Source organism: Cotesia glomerata, linkage group LG9 (genome assembly GCF_020080835.1).
Source record: "Cotesia glomerata isolate CgM1 linkage group LG9, MPM_Cglom_v2.3, whole genome shotgun sequence".
NCBI classification, from domain to species: Eukaryota; Metazoa; Arthropoda; class Insecta; order Hymenoptera; family Braconidae; genus Cotesia; species Cotesia glomerata.
In genome coordinates this window covers 19170949-19187121 of record NC_058166.1, presented here as the reverse complement: position 1 = coordinate 19187121, position 16173 = coordinate 19170949, and the positions used below count along the sequence as shown (strand labels likewise).

At 25.7% G+C, this 16173-nt stretch overlaps 2 protein-coding genes across 2 annotated transcripts; both read left to right on the top strand.

Annotated features, from left to right (window-relative positions):
• Window positions 1-1992: 1992 nt before the first annotated feature.
• LOC123271372 (PBAN-type neuropeptides-like) lies at window positions 1993-3713 on the top strand. The gene is made up of 3 exons (XM_044737675.1): window positions 1993-2144; window positions 2235-2423; window positions 3349-3713. The coding sequence occupies exons 1-3, from the start codon at window positions 2060-2062 to the stop codon at window positions 3600-3602; spliced, it is 528 nt and encodes a 175-aa protein (XP_044593610.1). The 5' UTR covers window positions 1993-2059; the 3' UTR covers window positions 3603-3713.
• Window positions 3714-10037: 6324 nt separating this feature from the next.
• On the top strand, window positions 10038-14155 carry LOC123271753. Its single transcript, XM_044738151.1, has 4 exons — window positions 10038-10202; window positions 13429-13551; window positions 13670-13834; window positions 13947-14155. Exons 1-4 carry the CDS (start codon window positions 10184-10186, stop codon window positions 13982-13984), a joined length of 345 nt encoding a protein of 114 aa, XP_044594086.1. The 5' UTR covers window positions 10038-10183; the 3' UTR covers window positions 13985-14155.
• Window positions 14156-16173: the final 2018 nt, after the last annotated feature.

Genomic DNA, 16173 nt, shown 5'->3' with positions numbered 1-16173 from the left:
TTTTGTATTCTTTTAAAGAATGTAAAAATAATTTAATAAATATTCCATAATTAACAGACTTTTTTCATTCTAGCTTCATGACCTTTAATGGTGGGCCGATTTCGTTGCACCCGCGATAGCACTTTGAACCTCTCCTGTGTCTATTTAGACATTTTATTAAATGTTTTTTATATTAATTTTGTAAAACAAATTACAATGTAATCCTGCGACCAGTCACTTCTTTAAAAAGAGTTTTTATTTTCTTAGTAAGAAGCCTTGAGTGAGTCTAAATGTTGCACCCGCGAGTACGGAATCGCCCAATAGCAAGTAGCAAATAGCTAACTTACTACGAATTACCACTTCAAATTATTGATGATTTTTAAATCAGCTGATATTTGACAATTCTATGAAAATTAAGTTAGCCGACATTTAAAAATTTTTTTTTATTTAAAAAAATAAAAATTAAATTTTCACTTGTGCAAAACTTTAACAACTGTAAGTGCAATTTTTAAGAAATATTTTTTTTTTCTTATTTCATTATTAAAAAAAATCAAAAAATTAAAATCGTCGGCTAACTTTATTATTATGACAATTCTTTTAAATTTTTGTGATACTAAAATTAGCAGACGTTTAGAAATTTTTGATTTTTTTTAAATTAATTAATTAAAGAACCAAAAAAACCTATTTAAATAAAATTGCACTTGTAATTTTTAATTTTTTTCCATTTAAAATTTGTATTTAAATTCTTAATGATACAGAAGTTAGCTGACAGCTGTCAATTTTTTGAATTTTTATCAAAAATAAATTACAATAAAAAATTGTTGTAAAAAAATTTCTACTAATATTTTTTTAAAATTTTTATATCTAAATTTTTATGAATAAAATTTATAATATTGAAGTTAGCTAACAGCTGTCAATTTTTTTTCTATTTTTATAACAAACAATTTCAATGATATTAAAGTTAGCCGTCACTTGACCAATTTTTGATTTTCTTTAACAATTAAATTAATTCTAAAAAATTGCATTTTTAATTTTTTAAAATTTCTACATGTCAACTTTTTTTTCTTATTTTTTTTTTTGCCATAATTTATATGTTAAAAAAAGTTCTAAAAAATATTAAATATCTGCTGAATAAATTTTCATAAAATTTCAATAAAAAAATTCCATATCTAGAAATTAAAAAAAAAAATTACAAGCGTAAACTTTTTAAAAATGGTTTTTTATAAAAACTTAAAAAATTGTCAGAAATCAGCTGATTTCAGTATAATTAATTTTCTCAAATTTTTCTGTGTAAAATTTATTAAAATTAAGCTATCCGACATTTAAAAATTAAAAAGAATTTTTTTATTGAAAAAATGATTGCAAAAAAAAGAAAAAAAAATTGTCATTTGTTAAAAACTTGAAAAACTGTAAGTGCAATTTTTCAAAAATATTTTTTCGTTTTAATTTAATTATTAAAAAAAAAATAAAAAAATTAAAAACATCGGCTAACTTTAGTATCATGTAAAATTTTATATTATAATTTTTTGACACTAATTAACTTGTCACAAAAAGTGACAGCCGTTAATTTCACCCTCAAAATTATCAACCGGCTAATTGAATAATCGAGTAATTAATTTTAATATTCCCATACGATACCTTTAACAATTTATTAAAACATCTCTTAAATTTCCCTTAAAGTGTAGGAGTATATCCGAGCTATTCTAGTCGCTGGATTTACTCAGAAGGCCTCGGGGATTCATTGAGTATGGAGGATTGTAAGTCTCAATAAAATGGAGACAAATCACCAGCTTGTCGAAATTGCACGCGGGTGGTATTTCCAATCTTTTATACGGCTTTTCCCCTGGAAACAAAACAAGGACACCAAGAGCGGCGGGAAAAGAAAAAGGATTAGTTTAACAAACACAAGGATAAAGTTTACACTGTCAGTAACGTGGTAAAGGCAGGAACGTGAATAACCTTTGGGATTTCGCACGTGTTTTATAAATCACCTCATCCCCCAGGAGTTTTACTATAAAACCTGGATTCTCCGGCAATCCAGTATCACTTATCCGAAAGCGTTGTGACTAGAGAGACCAAGATGTCTTCTCTCAGATTAAATGTTAGTTTTGGTGCCGGGATTCTCTTATTGATAATTATCGTTAATCAAGTGTCTTGTGATGACGGTATGTCGATAAATAATTGCCCTAAATTTGGAGAAATATAATATTAATTATTTTAAAAATTAGTTTTAACTAACAGTGTGTGTTTTTCAGGAAACAACCTTGTCAAAAACGGTGAATCAGGTTCTCAATGCGCGGAACAAAAGGATTGCTTGTTACTGTGGTTTGGACCAAGACTTGGACGTCGACGTAGATCTGGAGCTGTGTCCCAGGTTAACGACGACATTAACACCATCACAGACGTCATCAATGCTAATCCTTGGGCTTTTGCTTCTTATCATGGTTAAATTTTTTTATTAATTTATTTATTTGTAAAGAAACGCCCTTGGCAATTCACAACAATATCGATGGTCTAATTAGCAATTTGTCTAACTCCTTATTTTTTTTCGAGGGTGATTTTTTAACATTTTGATGTAGCAATAGTCACACTATAAATTATTTTAATGATTTAAACCAAAATACTACACCTGTATTAGATATTAATGATATTAAATGGTTTTTTAAAGTGATAATAAATTTTTAACTAATTGTTTTTTCTTACAAATGGAACATTCTCTAAAATGGAGTTAGACAATTTGCTAATTAGAACGTCGATATGTTACATTTTTATGTGTAGAATTTTTAGTATTGATTTTATACAATAAATAATATCTGTAAAGAGAAGATAGATTAAAAAAATTTTTTAAATTTAAGGAATTTAAAAATTTGAAAGAAGAGAAAAACAAAGCAAGAAAAAAATTTATTAATTGACAATTGATAGAATATATCTGATAGTTTATAATTACTATTTGTACACCTGGAATGTTTATTAACTTCAAAACAGTACCTGCATATGTGCGTAACACTGAAGTTAGCCGACGTTTCTAATTTTTTTATTTTTTTTCATTTATCAAATTGAAACAAAAAAAAAATTTTTCTAAATTGCACTTAAAGTTTTTCAAATTTTTTACAAATAAAATTTTTTTTTCTTATTTTTTTGCAATAATTTTTTCCATAAAAAAAAATTATCAAAATTTTTAGTCGCCTAACTTAATTTTCATTATATGTGCTTGTTTATTATTATTATGACAAGACACTGAAATTATAAATTTTTTTATTGAAAAAAAATTTAATTAAAAAATTCCTGTAAAAATTTTTAAAGAATTTTAAATTGTAACTAATTTGTTATAAAAATTGAAAAAATTGACAGTTGTTTGGCTCGTTTCAGGAACCGGAGACAAAAGACACTCGACCCAGTTCACTCCGAGACTAGGTCGAGAGCTAGAGGACACCTTGGTCCAGAGATATTTAACGCTTGACAAAGATAATGATTTATATCACCTGATGGACGGCCAAAATGTTGATCAAAACCGGCAACTGTCTCTTCCTCCACCGCCTTTGTTCGCACCACGTCTGGGTCGTCAGCTACCCTTAAACTCGCCTCGGTTGAGACAACTACTTCAGAATCTACGCAACTTTTAAATTATTATACAATTATTTTCTTTATTTCTTCTCTCTTTCACTATTTATTGTTTTATCTGAAATCATAAATGTATTAGTGTAACCAAAGATAAATAAATTAATATATTTAAATTGTTTTTATGTTTTTATTTTACCCATTAAATCTTACTGCTGAAGAAATCGAAGCTTCAATAATTATTCCCATATAATCTTCAAAGCTTAATCAGCTTTTAAATTAAATATAATTCTGTTACAATTTTAAATTGTAAATACACTTCAACAAAATGGCCGCAGTCGTTTCCATTTTGTTTGATTACACCGGCACAGAAAAAAAAAAAAGTTGTCAGTACTTTTGACGGGACCCATATATCTTTATGTATTTCGACGCGCTGAATCCGAATTTGAGGTCAGTTTGACCCGTACACCGTCAAATTTTCGAGAAAACTTTAAAAAACTGAAAAAAATGACGAAAATCGGCTGTTTAGGCAATTTAAAATGATTTAAAAATTTTTTTTGACCTAAACTAAGCATGATTTTTATGTATTTTGACCCGCTCAATACTTATCTGAAGTTTATTTAGACTATAAGCCATTAAAAGTTTAAGTGAATTCCAACAAACCCTGAAAAATTGCAAAAAATTGCAAAAAAATTCCAGATATTGTGTTAAATAAAATTGTATAAAATTAGATCAATCATGATTCTCACACGGATAAAAAAATTGACTTGACTCAAGAGCCAAACTCTTGAACCAAGAATACCATTTTGAAGAAAATGATTTTCTTTAGTCAAGAGAATAAATTCTTGAGCTAAGAAATTATTCTTGGTCTAAGAAATTTTTCTTGAGTCAAGAATTTATTCTCTTGACTCAAGAAAATCATTTTCTTTAAAATGGAATTCTTGGTTCAAGAGTTTGGCTCTTGAGTCAAGTCAATTTTTTTATCAGTGCATGTATTTCAATCCGCCGAATATAAATCTCGAATTTATATGGCTCAGATATCTCTAAAAATCTAAATAAATGGCAAAAAACCACTGAAAATCAAAATAAATCAAGTCCGTTATGATAAAAATCAATTTTTAAATAAAAATAAAAAATCTTTAACATGTTATCCGATCTGTGGAATATAAATTAAAAATTTTTTGACCTAAATCCTCAAAAAATTTTAATTCTTTAAAAAAATCTTTTCAAAACCGTTTATTTTTTAATTTTAATTCGTTCTCCGCTTATATCTAACCCTTTTATCTTCAAATGATCTACATAACGGGTTTCTCTTTCGCTTTCTTATTTTTTTAGGTAGATCTGTCTTCAGTGTCCAACAATGATCTGCCATCATATTGATATCCCACTTACCTTGATAACGATTTTCCATTACACTAATGTCTTGATGGAATCTTTCGCCTTTCTCTTCACTGTAATCGCCAAGATTTTCAGGAAAGTGTGAAAGGTGCACTGATAGAAGGATTTCTTAACATTTAAGAATATTTCTTTGTATTTAAGAAATCATTTCTTAAACATCATTTCTTAGTATTTAAAAAATATTTCTTTGTATTTAAGAAATATTTCTTAAATATTAAGAAATATTTCTTAAATATTAAGAAATATTTTTTAAATACTAAAAAATGATGTTTAAGAAATGATTTCTTAAATACAAAGAAATCTTGTTAAATACTAAGAAATCCTTCTATCAGTGTGAGAATCTAAATAGTGCAATTTTGAATTCATCAAGCAACCCAAAGTATCGGAGTTGTACAACAACTCTTCAACTAAATTCACGTAATTCTCACTTTTCGTACTCTCTAAAAAGTTTTGTGATACTTCTTTGAAGCTTGCCCATGCTGCTCTCTCATTTTCGTTCATTTTATATTCGAAATTATCGTCCTGAAATAAAGTCCGAATTTGGAATCCATCGAAAGTTCCTTTTTTCAATTTTGCATCACTTATAGCTGTAAAGTTTCCCCCCAAATATTTGAAACAGTTGCCATCTTTGTCTAAAGCTTTGACAAACTGCTTCATAAGACCAAGCTTGATGTGAAGTGGCGGTAGTAAGTACTTGGAAGGATCTATTAGAGGTTCTCGGGTAACATTGTGAGAACCAGGATTCAAATTCGTTCTCGTTGGCCATTCTTTTTTAAGATAGTGATTTTTTCGATCGCGACTATCCCACAAATATAAAAAGCAGGGATATTTGCCTAATAGTAGTGGTGCAAGAGGATTCTTGCAAGAAGATTCCACCAAGATACAGGTGTAATAAAAATAATATCAAAAAAAGTAGAATTAACTAAAATTTTTTGAGGATTTAGGTCAAAAAATTTTTAATTTATATTCCACAGATTGGATAACATGTTAAAAATTTTTTATTTTTATTTGAAAATTAATTTTTATCATAATGGACTTGCTTTATTTTAATTTTTAGTGGTTTTTTGCCATTTCTTTAGATTTTTAGAGATGTCTGAGCCATATGAATTCGAGATATATATTCGGCAAATCGAAATACATGAGAATCATGATTGATCTAATTTTATTAAATTTTTTTTAACACAATATCCGGAATTTTTAGCTTTTTTTTGCTATTTTTGCAATTTCTCAGGGTTTTTTTGGAATTTACTTAACTTTTTAATAGCTTATAGTCTAAATAAACTTCAGATAAGTATTGAGCGGGTCAAAATACATAAACATCATGCTTAATTTAGATCAAAAAAAAATTTTTAAATCGCCTAAACAGCCGATTTTCGTCATTTTTTTTGGTTTTTCAAAGTTTTCTCGAAAATTTGACGGTGTACGGGTCAAACTGACTTCAAATTCGGATTCAGCGGGTCGAAATACATAAAGATATATGAGGTTGGCAATAGCCTAATCGGCTCGGTACCTGCATTTCGAAAGAGTGGGACCAGGGTTCGATTCCGGCACGCACCAATATTTTTCAATGATTATAAACTAAGAATATGTGCGTTTCATTGCCAGCCTCTGTACCGGTCGGGTTTTCTGTGGTTTTCCCATATAGTTATGGAGGTAAAATGTCATTATAGAAGTACCTCCATACTATTTAAGACCGTAATGCAAATGCAGGTACTGATTATAACGCGTAAGTCGGCCACAGTCGCAGCACATGTGTGTCGGGCATGAAAGAAAAAATCCCGACATGCAGGGGGGTGGGGACGAAAAAGTGGTTGAGAGTTATAATGACGGGGTTGAGAGACTATATAGCGGAGAAAAAAGTGGAGAGACAATAATTCCCCACCCTCCCTTGTAAAACACTCTACAGTGATACAAGTAAAACCATCCTCAATTATAATCTCAACATAAAGATATATGGGTCCCGTCAAATGTACTGACAACTTTTTTTTTTGTGTGCCGGTTTGATTATAATCAAACAAAATGGAAACGACGGCGGCCATTTTGTTGAAGTATATTTACAATTTAAAATTGTAACAGAATTATATTTAATTTAAAAGCTGATTAAACTTTTAAGTGAGATTTTTTGGGAAGAAATATTCAAATTAATTTTTTAAGTATTATTTCATTGTTGTACTTGTGTTTGATCATTATTAATAATAAAATAGCGGATGAAAAGTGTTGGTTAATGATATAGCAATTTTGCTGGACATTTAAATGTCATTGAACGGAAATGTCCTTTTTATAAGATACATAAATCAAATAGCCGTCTATCTTCATTGATGTAGCTCGCCTACGAAATTTATTTAAAGGTATTGTAGTTTTATAGATTTCTTCTAAAAAAAAAAAAACGCTCTTTTTTAATGACATTAAAGTTAGCAGTCACTTGATTGATAACTTTTTAATTTTATTTTATAAATAAATTTGCTCCGAAAAATCATTTCTAAAAAATTGCATTTTTTATTTATTTAATTTTCTAAATGTCAATTTTTTTTCTCATTTTCTTTGACATAATTTAATTATTAAAAAGATTATAAAATATCTGCTAAATTAAATTTCATCTTTTTTTATACTTTCATTTAACTTTCAAGTTTCCAATTACTGTACAAGTGTAATCAGAAAAAAAATGAACATTTTTGTGAGAAGAAATTAATTTGTTAGAAATTTTAAAGAATTTTCTTTTTTAGCTGAAGAAATAAAATTCTTTAAAAATAATTTTAGTATCACAAAATTGCCCATATTTAAAAAAAAAAATAATTTTTTTCTCTGTATAAAACAAATATAGTACGGTTTTTCTCAATAAATACAAATAAAGCAACAAATTAAGAATTATGTAGGTCGAGAAAAAAATGGCGACAAACCATTAATTTTCCGCGCTAGCACACAAAATTTAAAATATTTGTATTTTACACCCTCGCTCAGACCCTTTCTGAAGCTTTTTCCCTAAGAAGAAAATAGAAAGAGATTAATATTAAAAATCGATGACAGAATTTACACTATGAATAAAACAGGATCATTAATAATTTTTAGAGTTCGCGTGTGTTTACAAATCACCACAACCCTCGAGTTTTCTGTAAAACCTATATGTTCAAGGTGTTCCAGTATCACTTGTCCCAGATACTTGAGTGTCACTTGTTCAAAAAATTCTCCGGCTAAAATAATGTCTTCTTTATTTGAGGCAGTTATCAGTTTCAGTGTCCTGTTTTGGATAATTACTGTTAATCAGGTGTTTTGTGATGATGGTATGTTTTAAAATTATTGTTTAAAATTAAAAAAAAAATAACTAAGGTAAAAGCCCCAATTATTGACGGGGGTCTAAATATTGACACCCTAAATTATTTTTAAATATATTAAATTACACTGATAGAAGGATTTGTTTATAGTTAAAAAGATTTGTTAATATTTAACAAATCATTTATTATCAGCCATTTGTTAGTTTTTAATAAATATTTCTTAGTATTTAAAAAGATTTATTAATATTTAATAAATGAATATCAAATTTATTAAATACAAACAAATCATTTTAAATACTAAAAAATATTTGTTTAATATTAAAAAGTGGTCTCTAATAAATGATTTGTTAACTACTAACAAATATTATTTAATACAAATAAATCCTTCTATCTGTGTATCTGTAATAAGAATAACGATCAAATAAATTTTTATTAAATTCTAATTAATTAAAAAATTGAAAAAAATCACATTCAGTTCAAAATATTAAATATTAATTATTAAAAAAAAATAAAGTTAGCACCAGTTCATCAAATCAGCTTACGAGCGTCTATTTTCTTAACAACTTTGGTTAAAAAAGCATTTTTTTTAACTGCCGAGTTTAAATTAATTTTTTCATGTAATTATATGATCTATTTTTTTTTTAATTAACAATATATGAAATATTTATAAAATTAAATAATCGAAATTAATTGTATGTTTTATGATATTTAAATAATGGGAGTCAATAACTAGTTCATAATTTTTATGGTGAATCCCATATTGACAGCCAGTCGACAGCGCTATGACGCCTTTTTTTTTTTTAAGTATAAAATACGTTATATACGCGATTATATTCAAGGCTTTTAACTGTCAAATAACTCGGCGTGTTTTAGTGTTAAATAAGTTTTTAAATAAATTGTTATATTTTTCATAATAATTATTCATTCATAGAAATTATTACTAATTAACTTTAATAATATTGATTACTTTATATCAAGTTTTTGATAAATAACAATATAACCAAATGATTCGACGCATGTGCAGTAGGGGCGTCAATAATTGGTGTATCCAGATCATATATTTAATTATTTAAAATTAAATTGATTAGTTAAAACATTACTGAAGACATTACCACAAACAAAATTCATCGATATTTATATTTGATTGCTTAAAAAAAATGAAATCATAACTTTGTCTCTTATAGCGTCAATAATTGGGGCTTTTACCTTACTCATTTTTTAGCAATAATACTGAATTTTAGGGTGATAATTTGTGAAAATTAAGTTAGCCGACATCTAAAAAATTTAAGAATTTTTTTTTATTGAAAAAATTATTACAAAAAAATAAAAAAAAAATTTATTTATGAAAAACTTGAAAAACTATAAGTGCATTTTTTTTTTAATATTTTTTAATTACAATTTAATAAATGAAAAATAATCAAAAAATTAAAAACGTCGGCTAACTTTAGTGTCATTGATAATTTTTTAAATGTTCTTAATAAATAAATTATAGCAAGAAAAATTTACAAAAAAATTTTGTCTTTAAACGCTCTAAAAAATTGTGAAAATAAAGTTAGCCATCTAAAAATTTTTATGATTTTTTTTATTAATAAATTATTACAAAAAAATTTTTCATTTGTTAAAAATTTCAAAAACTATAAGTGCAATTTTTTTTTAATTTTAATAAATTAGGCAAAATAAAAAAATCAAAAATGTCGGCTAACTTTATTATTATTAAAAAATTATCAATGCAATTTTTTTAAAATAATTTTCTGCAGCTAATTCATTTAGAAAACAAATTGGAAAATTGTTACTTAAGTGTCATTTTTTTTATTTTTAACTGTGAGTGTTTTTTAGGTGGACTTCTTTTTGAAGTAAGTGAGTGCGAGAAGACAGGAAGATGTCCAACACGTCACGGACCGATTACTGGTAGGTCTGTACCAATTCAGGTTAACAATCAAATTAACACGCTAAATAACGCTAAGGATTCTAATCTTGGAATGCTCTTTTTTAATCGTGGTAAGTTTTTCTTCTTTTGACAGTTTTGGCACTTTTTTAGTACTTAATTATTACAATTGCGGAAAAAAGTATTAAATTAGTAATTATAAATTATTAAATTTCTTTAAATTAGTGATTTAAAGATATTCTTGAGATTAAAAGACAATTTAATATTTTTTTAACAAATTATAACAAAAAAAAAAAAAAAAAACACTTTACATGTAAAAATTGTAAGAAACTATAAATGCAATTTTTTTAAATATTTTTTGAAAACTAATTTTTTTTTTTAATTAAAACTAAAAATTGCCACGTGTCTGTGTAATTTTATTTTTATGATTAAAAGACATTTGGTTAAAAAAATTCAGTAGCTTTAATAATTAATATCCGTCGATCAATGATTTTGAATGTTGAACCTCACTTTGACATATATATATATATATATATATATATATATATATATATATATATATATATATATGTTATGATACTGTAGTTAGCATTAAAATTAATTTGGCATACCCGTGTAAAAATGATATGATATCATTACACTGATAGAAGGATTTGTTTATAGTTAAAAAGATTTGTTAATATTTAACAAATCATTTATTATCAGCCATTTGTTAGTCTTTAATAAATATTTCTTAGTATTTAAAAAGATTTATTAATATTTAATAAATGAATATCAGATTTATTAAATACAAACAAATCATTTTAAATACTAAAAAATATTTGTTTAATATTAAAAAGTGGTCTCTAATAAATGATTTGTTAACTACTAACAAATATTATTTAATACAAATAAATCCTTCTATCTGTGTATGAAGCTCATAATGAAGATCATAATGAATCTCATATTTTGGCACTAATATGAGATTCATATAAGAGCCATATCAATACTTCGGAAACCCGTAATAAGTAAAATACCTGTGAGAACGAATCTTTTTTAAGTACACTGATAAAAAAATTGACTTGACTCAAGAGCCAAACTCTTGAACCAAGAATTCCATTTTGAAGAAAAATATTTTCTTGAGTCAAGAGAATAAATTCTTGACTCAAGAAAATTTTCTTAGACCAAGAATAATTTCTTAGCTCAAGAATTTATTCTCTTGACTTAAGAATATCATTTTCTTCAAAATGGTATTCTTGGTCCAAGAGTTTGGCTCTTGAGTCAAGTCAATCTTTTTATCAGTGTAGATTAGTAAAATTTTCATTTTTTCTTTTAATCAGAAGAAGTGTATAACAATTGAGAAAAACAGTATTTTTATCATGCACCATACTGTTGAACTACTTAACTTTCGTCCTTGACTTTCTTAATTTGGAAGAATATTTAGAAAAACATTGACTATCTTGGTTTAATAGTATATTTCTTACTTAGGGCAGGAAAATAAGAAATATCTTAGATTACATGTAATTGTTGACCGAGGCGAAGCCGAGGTCGACAAACAAGTGATCTGAGGCTTCACAGATAGAAGGATTTATTTGTATTAAATAATATTTGTTAGTAGTTAACAAATCATTTATTAGAGACCACTTTTAATATTAAACAAATATTTTTAGTATTTAAAATGATTTGTTTTGTATTTAATAAATCTGATATTAATTTATTAAATATTAATAAATCTTTTTAAATACTAAGAAATATTTATTAAAGACTAACAAATGGCTGATAATAAATGATTTGTTGAATATTAACAAATCTTTTTAACTATAAACAAATCCTTCTATCAGTGTTTCTTATTTCCTGCCCGTGGTGAGAATACTATTTTCTGCCCTCCAGGCGGAAAGTGGCAACTTTCGGCCCGCTGCGCTAAACGAAATTGCCGCTTTCCGCCTCTGTCGGACAGAAAAATAGTATACAAACCTATGGCAGGAAAATAATAAATATCTCAGATCACATATATGTCGACCTCGGCTTCGCCTCGGGCAACATATATGTGTTCTGAGACATTTCTCATTTTCTTGCCACAGGTGTGTAATATACTATTTCTCCTCGACGGAGGCGGAAAGCGGCATTTTCATTTAGCGCAGCGGGACGAAAGTTGACGCTTTCCGCCCGGAGGTGAGAAAAAAATTTTAACTGAAAATAGTATATTACACACCTAGGGAAGTAAAGTGAAATGTCTTAGATCACATGTAATTGTTGGCCGAGGCGAAGCCGAGGTCAACAAACATGTGATCTGAGGCTTTCTTATTTACTTCCCGTGGAGTGTATACTATTTTTGCTCGACGAAGGCAGAAAGGGGCAACTTTGTTTAGCGCAGCGGGCCGAAAGTTGACGCTTTCTGCCCGTCGAGCAAAAAACTTTTTCGTCTTAACATAATTATTTTTTATTTTGAAAACAATTTATATCGTCCTAAAAATTTCTTCAATTTAATTATTTTGCATTATTTCCTGTATATAGTTATGACTCAATAACTATATCACGATTTAAAAAAGCTTACAATATCATTATGATTTTATGCAGATATAATGACCATCATTAAATTTTGAATTCAATTCAATATGATTTCATAATGAAGATATGTTAATATCATCATAGAGATACTATCCTAACGAATTTCCAACAGTAAAAAAAATTTTTTTTCTTGAATTATGAATAAAAGGCAACAATATCATTACAATATCATAATGAATTTTAAAAATTTCAGCCTGATTCCATCATGAGTTTACGCAGATACTATTATGACTTCAATATAAAATTATGCGTTTGTCACTATGGATTGGTCACGAATCCCCATGTGACCGATCCGTGTAGATCAAATTTTATAATAAAACATAATCAAATTACTAGAAATTTTCTTTCTCTAACAAGAAAAATAAAAATTTTATAATCTAGTTAAAAAAAAGTTCATTTCCATAAATATTTTACTTATTACAGGTTTCAAATGTATTGATATGGTTTTTATATGAATCTCACATTAGTGTCAAAATATGAGATTCATTATGATATTCATTATGAGCGTCATAATGATTTTATATCATTTTTACACGGGTATATTCAATAATTTTAAGAATTTTATAACAAATTCTTCTAACAATTTTCACGAATAATTTTTCTTTTAATTTTCTCATGTGGAATTTTTTTTTAATAATTCAATAGCTTTAAAATTATAACAAAATTTCTAATGACTGTCAATTTTAGTGTTATTACTCGTTATATACTTGTCTTCAAGCTTCAAAATATTACAATTGATTGCAATAACTTCAAATTTTTATTATTGTAATTAATATATTTGTCTAATTTCAGGAAATGAAAATAAAAACCCTCTGACGAAATTCACACCGAAAAATTTGCTTCAGAAATATTTGCTGTTTAATAAAAACGACGTTAATAACTTTATAGAAACACGTCTTCGTCGCAAATTTGATGGTAAGTCTCAAAATTATTTTTAACTTAGTCAAATATATTATATGATACTCATATATAATGATTTTTCATAATTAAAAAAACATTTTTTTTAGTTTTATTAACATCGACTACTTTTCAGATGGCAATTCCTCAAAAAAAGACAACTCAGGCAAAGGTCAACGCCCAACTATGTTAGGACCAAGACCCGGACGTGGATTCTGGCCAGCTACTCGATTTAACGACGATCTTAATATTTTATTAAATGAAATAAAACCCAACCCTTGGATCTTCATTTCTTACCACGGTAATAAATTTTTTTTTAACTTCAAAATATATATTTTATTTAAATAAAATTAATTAATATATATTTTATCTAAATTAAATTCATTATATAAATAAGTATATTGACTTTTCAGACAAAAAAACATTTGACGCAATCAACTCCAAAGTTTGAACATGATCACGAGCCAAAGGATAATTTACTTTTGAAGTATTTGCTAGAAAAAGAGATGAATAATTTAATAGACAGCCAGGTTAATTCACAAGATCGTAATCGCTAGTTATTTTTCTTGATAAAAATAGTTATAAATATTTCAAGAGCTACAAAAATTTCAAATATTTTCTACTTATTATTTTCTTTTATTTCTTCTTTAATAAAAATTATATTTCTTCTTTGATTAAAATTATATTAATTTTTTATCAAAAATTATATTATTTCTTCTTTGAGTAAAATAATATCATTAATTTTTTATCAATAATTAAGATAATAATTTTTTACCAAAAATTAATTTTTATTTTTTAAATAATTTTCTTTTATTTCTTCTTTGATTAAAATTATATTAATTTTTTTATCAAAAATTATATTATTTCTTCTTTGAGTAAAATAATATAATTAATTTCTTATTAATAATTAAAATAATAATTTTTTATCAAAAAGTAAGATAATTTTTTTTACCAAAAATTAATTTTTATTTTTTAAATAATTTTCTTTTATTTCTTCTTTAATTAAAATTATATTATTTCTTTGATTAAAATTATATTATTAATTTTTTATCAATAACTAGAATAACAATTTTTTATACTAAAAATTAATTTTTATTTTTAAAATAATTTTCTTAACTTTTTAAATCCATATCAATGTTATTATTTTCATACAAATTTCTCCGAAAATTTCCACTATATTCTTCTAAAGCAATAAATAAAAATAAGCAAATAAAAAAAATTAAGCTTCAATTTTCCAAGAATTTTTTTTTTTTTTCATTAAACAATATTAAAAACCAAACACTATCTTTAAATTTCTCTCAAATAAATATAAATATAATAAAAAATATCATAAATAAAAAAAGAACATTAGAATAAATTTTTCCACTGTAAATTACACAAGTATAAGCAATAAGTAACAACTAAAAAGTGAATATATATATCTAGTAGATAACTGGGAAGGAATATTTTGGAAACCGGAACCAACGTAGGCCATGTGGCGATATAAACGCCAGTCATAATCATAAAACATTAGAAATACTAAAGCGGTAAAAGCAATATACATATTCTAACGGTATATATCTCAGTACACCCCATTTCTTCTTTCCTAAAAACTTCTTCTCAAGAGATTGCACACCACAGTTACAGTTAATAATTTGCGTAGATATTTATTTGAACTTGTTCCCTTTCGCTACTGAATTTATTGCTCACAAAAAAGCTTTAACTCAGAGAATAAGTCAATAAAACTTCAAAACAACCTGAGAAAAATAAATTATTCGCTTTAGCTTGTTTACGTTTATTTTTTTTTTTGGCTTTTTTTTTATTTTATGTATTCACAAAACGTTACAATATTCCAAAGTATACATATACAAGAATCGAAAAAAAATTCACCCATACGTACAATGCATTTTCACAAATTAATCTTCTTTTATTTATACAAATATTATTTACTCAGCATTCTAGTACTTTTTTATTTATTTTTTTTTTTTTTATATTTTGTTTCATTAAACCAGTTTAATTTTTTTTTTTTTTTACTTTTTCAACTTAATCAATGTTAACTAAATTAATTTTAATATTTACATCGTGACATTTGTCAGCTATCAACGCCTTATAAATAACTTTGCTTAATATTATGCTATTACTTTAATTTAACTTTCTTTATTATTTTTATTTTTATCAGTATAAATATCATCTTCATTATTTTTATTTTATGTTATCAGGAAACACTGCATTTTTATTATTAAAAAACTACGCAGAAAAGTTATTGCTTTAATTAGTCAGTTTAAAAAAAAAAAAAAAAAAAAAAAAAAAAAAAAAATAATAATATTTGAGTGCAATTGCTTGAATTCAAGGCACTATTCCGTGATAAAAAATTAAATTCGTGTTTAATTTAAAAAAAAAAAGTCTAATTGTAATTACTATTTTTTTTTAAGAAATCAATATGGTGATTTTTTTTTATTAATTAATATTGTGCGAATTCTCGTCAATTTCTTAATAAGAATTTTATATAATTAATATTATTAATCTAAAAATTATAATAAGTAACAATAATTATTGTACGCATATTATTTATCTTTAATTTAAAGATTTTCAACACGCCGTTTCTGCAATATATGGCAGAAGCTTTTGACACTAATCTTAAATCTTAATTTTTAATTATTT

Excerpts from the sequence above, each read along its gene's own strand:
- LOC123271372 (XM_044737675.1), top strand. The coding sequence starts at position 2,060 with ATGTCTTCTCTCAGATTAAATGTTAGTTTTGGTGCCGGGATTCTCTTA. Across the intron at positions 2,145-2,234 it reads TCAAGTGTCTTGTGATGACG|GAAACAACCTTGTCAAAAAC; the intron begins GTATGTCGATAA and ends TGTGTTTTTCAG. Across the intron at positions 2,424-3,348 it reads GGCTTTTGCTTCTTATCATG|GAACCGGAGACAAAAGACAC; the intron begins GTTAAATTTTTT and ends GGCTCGTTTCAG.
- LOC123271753 (XM_044738151.1), top strand. Across the intron at positions 13,552-13,669 it reads TCTTCGTCGCAAATTTGATG|ATGGCAATTCCTCAAAAAAA; the intron begins GTAAGTCTCAAA and ends ACTACTTTTCAG. Across the intron at positions 13,835-13,946 it reads GATCTTCATTTCTTACCACG|ACAAAAAAACATTTGACGCA; the intron begins GTAATAAATTTT and ends TTGACTTTTCAG.